The following is an 11,939-nucleotide window of genomic DNA, read 5'->3' on the forward strand; positions in this document are numbered from 1 at the left end:
TTATTTTCACTTACGTTTATTTTTATCTCAGCATAAACGAACGAAGGCAACCAATCCAATTTCAGTAAATAATTTTCAACCGTAATGCACACAATCTGTTAAAACACAATAATGCACAGCACTCTTTACTTCTTTTTACACATAAATTTGCTACTGTTGTTGGTAAACGATGTTTGTTTTGATTTTGATTGTTTTGTCAGCTAGAAGAGGTTATACCGGATGTAAATCGGCGCGCATGCAAATGAAGAATGAGCCGAGTGGTGGTGAATGCCATAGTGTACACGCCCGCGGGCGACAGAAACGCCGACTGCGATTAAATTCGGGAGCGTTGGGAACTGTAGGTTCCGTTGGTTGGGAGTAGTGCAGCGAAGGCTGCGAAACATTTAAAAACAGCGGTTTATTTTTAAACGCGTTACTAAGCAACTGCGCGTAACGGTTGAGAAAATGAAATTTAACGTAGGCAACCCAAAGTTATCATGAAATAATGAGGTTACTTTAATGGTATTTCTTATTTCTTATATTTATATAACAGAAAGTATTCATATGTAATTTTGGTCATTAGTGACAGTAGAAAATAGTATTTATTAACTTATTGCTCATAATTATTACTAAATTACTTATACATTACACATAAGATAATATTTGAGGTTATAGTGTATTAACCTAAATAGTAGAATAAAATATGTTTACAAAAAATATTACTAAGACTGATTATAAATAAATTTATATACCTTTATCTGTTTTTATTAAATCTACGATTGAGTTATAAATAATTGCGAAATTAACTAACCAGAAAACAATTTTATGATTGATGATTTGTTTATTTTCCGAATTTGACTAGATTACCATCACTAGAACCCAAAATAATCGCTTATTTTGTGTTTTAAACCTGCTCACCTGTTCACATTTGTGCAATTATAAAGATATTATTCGTTCTTTGTCCGATTTAAACAAACAAGCAATGTCATTTCATCCAGCACAGTATTTCTCTAAATGTTCAAGTGAACACGCCTCTCGACAACATTCAGCCACAATTCCACGCTTATTCCTAATTAATCCAGGCGGAAAAAGTAAATAAACATGCGAAGAACGTCTTACACGCGCTGATTTTATAGATGGCGGTGTTGGCGCAGGTGGTACTAAAATTTAAACAAGAAATAAATTTTAAAAAATCAAAAATTTAATGGCGTCCCAAATTCTGCGCACAAAATGGCCGCTTTTTGGTGTTAATCATATGTCGTACTTACTTAGTGTATTATACCGACCCTGGCAAACAATTGCAACCGCAGTGGCGAGTCGTGCACCACAAAACTGCACACTTTTTTCCGAGAGTAAAGCCATGCGAATATCGGCCTCTACTTTTTTCGACACAGAAAAACTCTCACAAGTAGTAATCCAATACGCGTGCAGCAGCACCAACAATACCACTTCACGTACCTGTAAATGGTAAAATTTTATGTTTGAATCAAGTATCAATCGAAATATTGAGTCAAAATCACCATTCTTCAGGATTGCATCTTGACGACTACTCACACGTAAAATAAACTATAAAATGACTTTCGATTACATTTTAGAACGAAATCGGTTTGATTTGCTTAAAGTGTGTTGAGTGTGCGCAACATGCGTTGACGCACATGAAAAATGAACTGAATTCGTTGTCATTTAGCTTTTATATTAATTTTTGCTCTCTCCAACATTACCCACATTAAAATGCTTTGTTGGTATTTAGACTGTGTTACACTATTGACACAGGGTGACCCCGTATCTTTGCTCTGAAGGGTCTAAAGTGCAAGATTCAATGCGTGGCAATACTGCAATTAGTAACAGTTAAGATTATTAATCAAGCAAAACACAAATTGTGTTTGCCAATGTATAATTGGCTGCATATATTGTCAAAATATAATATTTACTGCTGAAAATAGGTTGGGATCGTTTTAAATTTGAAATTTTGAGACTCTTTGGAATGTTCTTTGTGATATGGAACATGATAAACCTTAAATCAATAAATAATCACGAACAAAAATAGCTCATTATCAATAGCAGTGGGTCGACATATTGGGTGGTTTACTTAGCGCATTGTCAAACAATTAATTAAACCTAAATGATTAGTGAGTTCTGTTTATGTCAATATTGATGGAACAATTCGGGACGTTCAAACAGAAAGCAATTAGAATGTGTGCACAAACTTGTAAACAAAACACAAAATTGTAACTTCAACAACAATTTTCAACGATATTGTTTGTATTTTTATATTGCATGTCCATAAATAAATTATGCAACTTTAAAGACATAATTAACCTGAAACAGTAAAAAAATTATAATTTTTGGATCAAAATAAGTTGCCTACATTTGATATGCGTGAACAATTGAAGATAATATGTAATTTTGGGTTGTAATTACACGCAAAATTAAAATACTAAACTGATTAATTCATTATCAAGCTCATTATCATGAATACATTTCAATTCTTACAACAGATTAATAGGTTCAGTAACTGGCTTGTTCAAACGATGACAAGCACAATGAAAGTCTACAAAGAACCTCCCACAAAAGAAAATTTTGAAACCCAAGAAGAAAATCATCAAAAAAATTATTCCGATCAAAAACAACTGAATATAAAATTGAAATAGTATGGATCAACACGTTATTCATTTGTTACCTTCATTTGGTTGCGTGTTACACTGCCATTTTGCTGTTGACAGGCCATGTTATGATAAAAACGTTTGTTTTTCGTATGTATTGACTTAGTATTAACACCAAAACTGGATTTATTCAGTTTTTAATTGATATTTTTATGTAGAAATGGTCTTGGGTGTGTTTTCAAGTTATGGTATAACAATGGGCGCCCATCGTCTCTGGGCGCATAAAAGCTACAAGGCAAAATTACCATTAAAGATCATTCTGGCGTTTTTCATGAGTTTAAGTTTTGTGAATGATATTTTCACATGGGCGAGAGATCATCGCGTGCATCACAAGTTTTCAGAGACTGATGCTGATCCTCACAACGCAAAAAGAGGCTTTTTCTTTTCACATTGTGGTTGGCTCATGTGCAAAAAACACCCGGATGTGCAAAATATCGGCGGGAAATTGAGTTTTGATGATTTACGGGCGGATAAAGTCGTTATGTTTCACAAAAAGTATCTAATAATATCTAAAAAATCACTTTTGTCCATTTTTAATTATTTTCTTTTAAGGTATTACGTTTTTCTGATGGTACCATGCACTTTTATCATTCCTACATTAATACCTTATTACTATTGGGGAGAAAACAGTCTAATGTGTTTTTATATGACACTTTTCCGGTATGTTTTGACTATAAATCTTGTCTGGAGTCTTAACAGTGTGTCCCATATTTACGGCACTCGTCCTTTTGATAAGTAACAATTAAAAATATCAAAATTAACAATTCAATTAAAAATTGTCATTTATAGAAACACTGCTGCAACTGAACAAGATTTTATGAAACTTTCTTGCCTCGGCGAAGGTTTCCATAATTATCATCACACTTTTCCCTGGGATTACAAAGCAAGTGAATACGGAAACGACTGGCGTAATTCTTCCACGTATTTTATTAATATCTTTGCACGAATTGGTTGGGCGTACGATTTAAAAACAGCTTCACGCGAGATGATCCTCAAACGAGTCTTGCGTACCGGCGATGGGACCTACGATGACATCGATGAGATCAAAACGAAGTTTATGCCTACAAATGATCCTTTGGTCCCACAATACTGGGGTTGGGATGATAACCACATTTCCGAGGAGGAAAGACGTCATGTTGAGATTTCAAATGGACCGTTAGCACATAACTACGGTTAATTTAACAAAAATCTGTTTTTATTTGTTTGCTAATGCTAGTATCACGTGTGTTTTGATTCTGGTAATCGGCGCATATTGCATTATGCTTAAATCTTATTGGTTTTTGCATAAATAAATACTAATAAACATTAATATCGTTACTAAACTACTTGGGATAATATCTGTGTGTCCTGTAGAACGCGAGTCAGGTGAGTAAGAACCACAAGTTGGGAAATTGACAGGTGTAGGTGGCATGTCTTCATTTTCTCCAAATTTAAACACCAACGCCATTCCCACTTCAACATGGAAGTCAATATGACAATGGAACAACCAATAACCTAAAAGTAACCATTTTTTATTAATAAAACTCAAATAAAACAAAACAAACTTTTAAATACCTGGATTTGAAGCATTGAATCTCACAATAGTATAACCTCCATCCGGAATGGTCACAGTATCCTTCACAGGTGGGTTGATAAAATTCCTTTTAAGTTTCCCTTGTTTATCCAACTCTTTTACTTCCTCTGCTGTTACATCACTTGAAAGACGTTCCATGCCAATCACCCTGAATGAATGACCATGCAAATGGAATGGATGGTTCGCATCATAAGCAAAACCAGCATCAATCAGGATCAACTCCACGATGGAATTGAGTTTCACTTGCATAACATGCGTACATTTACAAAACTCTCCTGTGCAATTCTTTCCTGCTTCGGTTGTTTCGTTACAAAAAAGAGAATCTGGTATATTATCTCTACCCTGGAGTAATGGAGTTGGTTGAAGTTTAAACGCAATGTGGTTTAACTGTGGCGTTAACACACGTTTGTTTTCTTTCACTTGATAAAAACCATAAACATCTTTTTTATGGTACATCGGAGTGTCCATTTTGTAAAAATCATACGAAATGAAGAATTTCTCATCGGGTTCACCCATTAAACTGCTCGCATCATAATCTGTGATTGATCGGAGTTCCGGAATCGTGATGGTTTCATTATCTTTGGATGATTCAACACCTTTGTTTAATGGATTCAATTGCTAAAAAATTAATTATGTTAAACATAACCTGAAATGTAAACCTCAAAAATACTAACCAAACCTTCCTTATGGGAAGTTTCATACGTGGGAACATCACCTGAAGGCAATTCTTTACTTAATTTGGTTGAATTTGATTTGTATTGCAACACAGCAACCTGATGAGCACTGGTGAACCTTTCGTCACAATCCATGAGACCTCTAAACCTCATCCAATACAACCCTTCATCTTGATCAGCAGTCACAATGAAATCAAACCTTTCGCCGGCATACGACACCAGGGAATCAACAATTACAGGTTCAATATCGTTACCATCCGTGGAGATAACCTGCATTGAATGCCCATCAAAGGACATCTCAATGGGACAGTTTAGGAACCCAGCATTGATCAATCTGAATCTATATTTGAAACCTTTCTCAACTTCAAATCTAGCAATAGGTGTATTGTTTTCAGGATGAGTAAAGTTCCTCATTCCCAAACCATTAATCAATAATTTAGCTGGTTTGTTGGTCCCACCATAATGGTAATGCGCCAGAAACATCTCTGTACTGGGGACATTGTCCCAGTCATTGATAGCAATAATATGAGAAGTAAGATCAAAGTCATAGAGGTTCCTATGCGGGTCTTCCTCATCAGGGACGTGAACAATAAACGCCCCATAGGTACCATCACCACGTTGTATACCAGAATGTGAGTGCCAGAAATGGGTCCCAGAATTAGTCGCGTTGAATTTATACGTGAACACAGTTCCGGATTCAATGGGACATTGTGTCACACCTGGTACACCATCCATATATGGCGTCCCTATTTGATGATGGCCATGCCAGTGCATTGTGGTGGTCTCACCAAAAAGTTGATTGTCTACGTCAATTAACACTTCGTCATTCACACAAATCTGAAATTTCAAAAACACAGTTAATAGTAAAACAAAGTAAATAGATATGTGTGATAATGATAATCGCATACTTCAATGGCAGGTCCAGGTAATTGTCGATTAACCACGACAACTGACCTCGGTTGCCCATCGGCAATAATACACTCAGGCCGATAACAATCTTCTAAATTCACAGGACAGTCGTAACAGGCTTTACTCATCGTGTAATACCACTCGACTTCGAAACGATAACGGCACTGCATGTTCTGCCCGGAAACGCATGGACGTTTACACGGATGACTACCGCCCTCTAGCGCCACGAAGTCTACACTAGATGAATTGCTATCCATGTTTTTTTCTATAAGATACAGGTAAGTGTAAAATAATGTAGCAGATTAAACTTGAGGAATGTTAATTGACATTTTAAGATAACCAAGTTTTAAAGAGAAAGTAAAAACAAAAACGTACCATGATAACTTCCATTATGTAAGTGTAAAACAATGTTTCCCTTGTTTTCATGATCTCCTTGACATTGACCTGGATGGTTATACAGCGCCAGCAATAAAATAAGTAAACCAATTTTCTTCGCCATTTTGTATTACCCACGAGTTGACTTAAACCACTAAACTCACCTTAAAAGTCAAATCACATTGCGAGTTATAAAAATGTATGAGTACTACATACCTGATGTTTAAGCGCAGTTAATGTATATTAGAAAAACGTGCAGATCGTTTTGTTCGTGACACTAATAATGAAATAATGTGAAATTGAGTCGAGTTGCAAATTATGGCGGTGTAACATACTGGTTGCTAACTGATACTGTATCTGATAGTAGTATAAGTGTCAAAGTTTCTGTTAATTGCTCTCTGTATTTAAATAATTCAGAAAACAAAAACACGGCTTAATTACTTAATCTACTTGACAAAATTGTACATTTCTGATGTTTATCTTGATAATAACTTGTGATAATTCAATTGTTATCATTGTTTCATGTTGTTTTTAGTCTGAAATATTAAATTATTTATATTTTTAACGTTTTAAAGCCTTAACTATTTTTATGTGGTAATTATTTATGACATTTAATAAGTTAATCACTATCGGAGTGATAATTGTTACTATTTGTGCTGAAATTTACATTTTCTTCGCTGTTTGCATGCAATTGCAACAATTAATCATCAATGATCTGTAATTTCGAAGTGTTGGCAAAGTGAGCGTTCAATTCAAACCAGTTTTTTGCTTCTTTTGTCATGATTCGCGCGAAATCGCAAGTGAATGAGTAGCATACATACGCTTATGCTTTAGCTGGTTTATCCCGGAGTAAATGGTAAATCCCAATGTTATTATAAGAAAGAACGTCAACGTAAATGGAAAGAAGTTCATGAAATGATGAAATTTTGAGACATTGAGAGAACTTGTTCTTGAGCGTAATTGCGGTGTCGTTATTTATTCTGGAAGTTTCCATTTAAATTCTTCACTTTCAATATAGTCAACGCAAAAATAAATAAATATTAAAGTATCATTAATATAAATGTCATTGTTGCAGAGTAATATTTTAAGATTAGTAATTGTAGGTTTAAAATAATAAAATTAATGACTGACATGTTGCAATTTGTCGAAAATGCTTGTTATTTTATGTTCTTGAAAATAATGACTAAAAAGGACAAAGTATAACTATGTTTATAAAGTGATAATCACGATTACAATTACTTTTTGTTAGAATTAGATACGGAAATTATCATTTTGCATCCTGGTAAATTTAAAACACATTATTATTGCAGACTTAAATTAATTTTAGTTTTTATATAATTTTTGATGAATATCATGCGCAAAACGCTTCAAAACACGCAAAATAAAAATGTAATTTTAAATTTAGTAAAACGTCATGGTTTTGTCCTTTCTTTACAATTGATGGCACCAATTTATTATTGGTACCAATTTATTATTTTTTGTAAAAAAAATTAATTAAACTAAATTTTTTCATGTTTTTATTGTTGTTTGTGGTTTTTTTCTTGTTACGCTTGATTTTAAACAAAATTTTTAAAATATTTTGTTGCACCTTAACATGTGTGTGAACTAATTACTAGACATTATAAGTTTTATCTTAAATACCTGTACTGAATATGAAACTTGCTGATATATGTCGTAAAATTTTAAATGCCGATGATAACAGAATGTGCAAATGTTTGTAAATCTTAAAATTTACAGCTTGCAGCACATATTTTACTTATATTACGGTTCAAAGAGCAAAATATGAAGCAATTTTTAAAATATTAAAATTAAGCTTTATATTAATAAATATTACTTACTTTTATTTTATTTTAATATTTACCAATCACTTTTAGTAACTATTGATGCACTTTTAATGAACAAACATCTGTGTGTACTCCAACACAATTCCTAGGTAAACCAAGTGCGGAGACGTTTTGTGACGAGTCTTCAAATCGTCCGCGCGTTAAATAACGCTCGTAAAACACTACAAATACTTCTGTACGCTTCGAACGCGCATACACGTGTGATTATCTCATGTGTCTCGCTTGTGTCTCCGCTTATTCACCTGTCCACCTCACTATAATCTTCGTAATCCTCGGTAAACTCCAAGACGTCACTCGTACGAATTAATTACCAAATCGCACTGAATTGTTTTTTTCTCTGACGTTTAAATATTAAGTTTTCGCTTTATTTTTGCGTGAATAATATATTCAAAAGGACTGAAACCGATAATGATACTTTTATCAAAGGAATTTGCATAATTTAAATGTGTTTTTACACTGTGTTTTGTGCCAATTGCTTTATGTTCCTCAAATAATCATAAAGCTACCATAAAAACAAACTGCGCATATTCTGTCTAAAATAAAATATTTCTTGTGATTTTTTTTAATAAAACGTTATTTATTATGCATGTTGTTAACTTTACTGAGCGAATAATTTGAACAGCTAGAGTGTAATGGCCAAAGAAGATGATTTGGTTGCGGATTTTGAAAGTGGGGATGAAAGCTACTAGTTTTGTTGGGTTTTACGTCTAATTTCTAGGCTTTCATCTAACACTTTAACGCCTGCGCAAAATTTGATTGTTAGGTGTTTCCCAACGTATTTCGACGCACGCCACTGATTGTGATTCGTTGTCATGGATTTACCATGGTAACGCTGGCATTACAAAACCAGTGACGTTCAAATCAACTTAAAATATTACCTGAATTCATCCTCGACCGTTGGTACACATTGACGTTAACCGTATAAATCGATAGAAATCTTTAATCTTCTCGTTAGGGATTCCCCGAATGTTGCAAATTCAAATTTAATTACTACTTGGAACAGCCAAGAGTCATAGATTTTCTGATATGTTAAACTGTAAACTTCCTCAAACACAAAATTCAAATTTAGTCTGCTTTGCTTGTTTTCTAAATATCCGCGACATCAAATGTGTGTAATTGCGTGCAAATCACGTGCAAGCAATTTGACGACGTGTTGGATAAAACACACTTGGAATTGTTACAAACAACTCAATTGAATCTCACCGGTCTCTTAGTGTGTCTTGTTATGCAATGCAAATGCATGCAAGGCTACGCATTTCTGTTATTTATTCGCTCGGATTGCCCGCAATAGCTTTGGGCGCAAGAACGCAATCGCAAGCCCAAACTACGTCAATGAAACGAAATTTAGAAACGCGTTAATTTGGCGCCGTTGAATAAGATCCTAATGAAGATATGTCAAAATTTGTTATTTTTTGTGGGCAAATATTGCTTCATCATCAACAATCTGTTATTTTTTATAGAGGACACTCAACCGTTGTTTACTGAGAGTTTATTTTGGCAAAGTTGAACAAAAATATGTTGTGAAATTGAATGTGATGCTAGTTTAATGAATTGCATGTCTAATAATGCTCCAGGAGGTGAAACATGGTTAGTAAAACCGCAGAATTAAAAAGAAGTAAAAAAAGTAAGACGTAAAAACTAGTTACAGTAGTTTATGGAGTAGGTATAATAAAATTATTCTGTACAGAATTAAACTTTCGTATTTGATCGAGCACGAGTTTTGCATGCGCCGAGACTGCATAATAAATAAAGATTGTTCATGGTCAATACTGCCGCATCTTTCAATTTCAACAATAAATTTAATAGTCGAAGCTGCGAGATAAAGGAAAATAGAATTGAGATGATGCAAAATGCAATTATTAAGTAATTAATCATTTAGGAAATTTGTACAATCAAAATTACGTTTTCTTAAGACTGCAAAACTGGAAAATTATGTATTTAAAGTATACCTCTACCGAAATCCAATTAAAATTAATCCACTGAATCACACTTTTGATTGAGAGCACGATGTGTACCTATCTATACTTCGTGAAATGGCAGCGGTGGGATTGGTGCCTCACCAAAACAATGGTTATTTGTTATTTTCCCTGATAGTCCAACTTTTTTATATTTCAGAGGTTAAGGGTGATATCAGGATGATTACCTTTACCACTAGAGTAATTTCCTCACCCCCAAAAGCAATACTGGCAGTGCCCTAAAGTACATATCAAAATTAGCGTTGTTGCAAACATTTGCAAAGATGTTGTAGGAAACACCCAGTATCCCATTAACTAATTGACCTTTTTGAAGTATCTTACCAACATCTTAAGGTTCAAGAGTCGTTCTACACCACGCATACCTTTTCAATCTTCCAACCCTTCTGTAAATCTCCTAAAATGCTCGTTGAAAATTGGCATTTTTAATAAAAATTGTAAACATGGTGTGGAAAACACCCTGTAGTTCGTGAACTAATTAACTTTCTTGGATTTCCTTCTTGCCATATGAAAGTTTCAAAAGCTCTGTATACCTACGATGCATACCTATCCAACATTCTAGCACTTTGGCAAGTGCTCTAAAATGCCCTTTAAAAACTGACATTTGTTACAAAATATAAAACCATAGTATGGAAAACACCTTGTATCTTGTAAAATAATTGAGTCTTTTAGTGTTTTTTACACCCATATTAAAGCTCCATCTACACAATGCATACTATTTCAATCTTCTAACCTTTCCGAAAGTGCCCTAAAACTCCAATTAAAAATTGGCATTTTTCAAAAATATTGAAAACATGGTGTAAAAAATACCTTGTATCTTGTGAACTAATTGATTTTTTAAAGTTTCCTGCCGACATATTAAAGACACTTCTAGAAGTGTCCTAAAATGCACTTCAAAAAGTAGCTACTTTTGTCCAAAAAATTTATTTTTGGTCGAAAAACAGGGTTGTATTTTATTCTTACATTTTTTTGTCAAAGAACAAGGTCGACTATTTTTCTTAAATATTTTTTTGTCGAAGAACAGGGTAAAACTTTTTTGTTAAAATTTTTTGTTCAAATAACAGAGCCGAACTTTGTTTTTAAAATTTTCCCTTCTAAACCGTCGACATTTAATTGCGATTATCTTGAGAATCAAAACGACTTCATATTCTTGATTATTGAAGAACTCTTTACAAGATAGCACCCTTTTAAAAAAACAACCAAAATTGCGTAAAAAATTTAACGAAAAGATTTTGTTATAAAAAAGGCAAAAAATTTGGAATTTTCCAATTTTGTTTTTGGGTTTTAACAGCTTATTAAATTTTAATTTAAATATTTAAGAAATATATTGTTCTACCACTTATCATTTAGGCCCTATTGACATTTTTAATGTAATTTGAATATCGACAAATCATGACTCTTCATTTTGGAGCAATATTAAGATAAAGTATGTAGAATCAAATGTTCTTCTATATTCAGTTATAAAAAAGTCGAATTTTAAATTATTATTTTTGGCTTAGGAAATGATGGAGAAAACGTATAAACCAGTTTTTTGCACTTATCTTGAAAGCCATTGGAGATAAAGGAAAACGGTTTTCACATTCGTATGTAGAATTGCATTTTCCATTATATAGCATGTAAAAAATTTTAAATATCAACACTTACGTAATAATTAAAAATGGTCAATAACATGAAAACTAATTAAGATAGGGCAATCAAACCTGGATTAATGGAATCCTGTCAATGTTTTACTTAAATTGGAAAAGTTTGGGGTAAATCGGAGAGGTGGTTTTATTTGATCAGTTTAGACTTTACTACCTATTTTCCGAACTAATGATGTTATCGAAAAACTGACTTGATATCTTTCATCCCCTTGGAAAACTCAATCGATTAGCGTTTTCCATTTTCTTCTAGCTTAAAAATTTTTTCGAGTCCAAAAAGAGTCAAGTCTCTTGATCTTTTTGAGTGGT

At 33.4% G+C, this 11,939-nt stretch overlaps 3 protein-coding genes across 5 annotated transcripts; 1 reads left to right on the forward strand and 2 right to left on the reverse strand.

Annotated features, from left to right (window-relative positions):
* Window positions 1-969: 969 nt before the first annotated feature.
* On the reverse strand, window positions 970-1,585 carry LOC135791175 (bombyxin F-1-like). The gene is made up of 3 exons (XM_065301490.1): window positions 1,500-1,585; window positions 1,248-1,437; window positions 970-1,139 (listed from the first exon to the last, which is right to left on the reverse strand). The coding sequence occupies exons 1-3, from the start codon at window positions 1,500-1,502 to the stop codon at window positions 970-972; spliced, it is 363 nt and encodes a 120-aa protein (XP_065157562.1). The 5' UTR covers window positions 1,503-1,585.
* An 852-nt stretch (window positions 1,586-2,437) lies between these two features.
* Window positions 2,438-3,951, forward strand: LOC135790245 (acyl-CoA Delta-9 desaturase-like). The gene is made up of 4 exons (XM_065300360.1): window positions 2,438-2,732; window positions 2,801-3,137; window positions 3,195-3,377; window positions 3,432-3,951. Exons 1-4 carry the CDS (start codon window positions 2,711-2,713, stop codon window positions 3,817-3,819), a joined length of 930 nt encoding a protein of 309 aa, XP_065156432.1. The 5' UTR covers window positions 2,438-2,710; the 3' UTR covers window positions 3,820-3,951.
* Window positions 3,820-8,316, reverse strand: LOC135790244 (uncharacterized). Of its 3 annotated transcripts, none has more exons than XM_065300357.1 (6): window positions 8,012-8,316; window positions 6,174-6,337; window positions 5,798-6,063; window positions 4,890-5,726; window positions 4,197-4,833; window positions 3,820-4,136 (listed from the first exon to the last, which is right to left on the reverse strand). In XM_065300357.1, exons 2-6 carry the CDS (start codon window positions 6,295-6,297, stop codon window positions 3,913-3,915), a joined length of 2,088 nt encoding a protein of 695 aa, XP_065156429.1. In that variant the 5' UTR covers window positions 6,298-6,337; window positions 8,012-8,316; the 3' UTR covers window positions 3,820-3,912. The 3 variants fall into 3 exon arrangements, with proteins under 3 accessions (XP_065156429.1, XP_065156431.1, XP_065156430.1); XM_065300359.1 differs by lacking the exon at window positions 8,012-8,316 and adding an exon at window positions 6,390-6,669 and having other exon boundaries at window positions 6,174-6,327; XM_065300358.1 differs by lacking the exon at window positions 8,012-8,316 and adding an exon at window positions 6,390-6,668.
* Between the last annotated feature and the right edge of the window lie 3,623 nt (window positions 8,317-11,939).

The sequence above is a fragment of the Atheta coriaria genome, unplaced genomic scaffold (genome assembly GCF_025399875.1).
Source record: "Atheta coriaria isolate IRGN ID8LTWV9N9 unplaced genomic scaffold, Caltech_Dcor_3.1 hic_scaffold_4_pilon, whole genome shotgun sequence".
Classification (NCBI taxonomy): domain Eukaryota; kingdom Metazoa; phylum Arthropoda; class Insecta; order Coleoptera; family Staphylinidae; genus Dalotia; species Dalotia coriaria.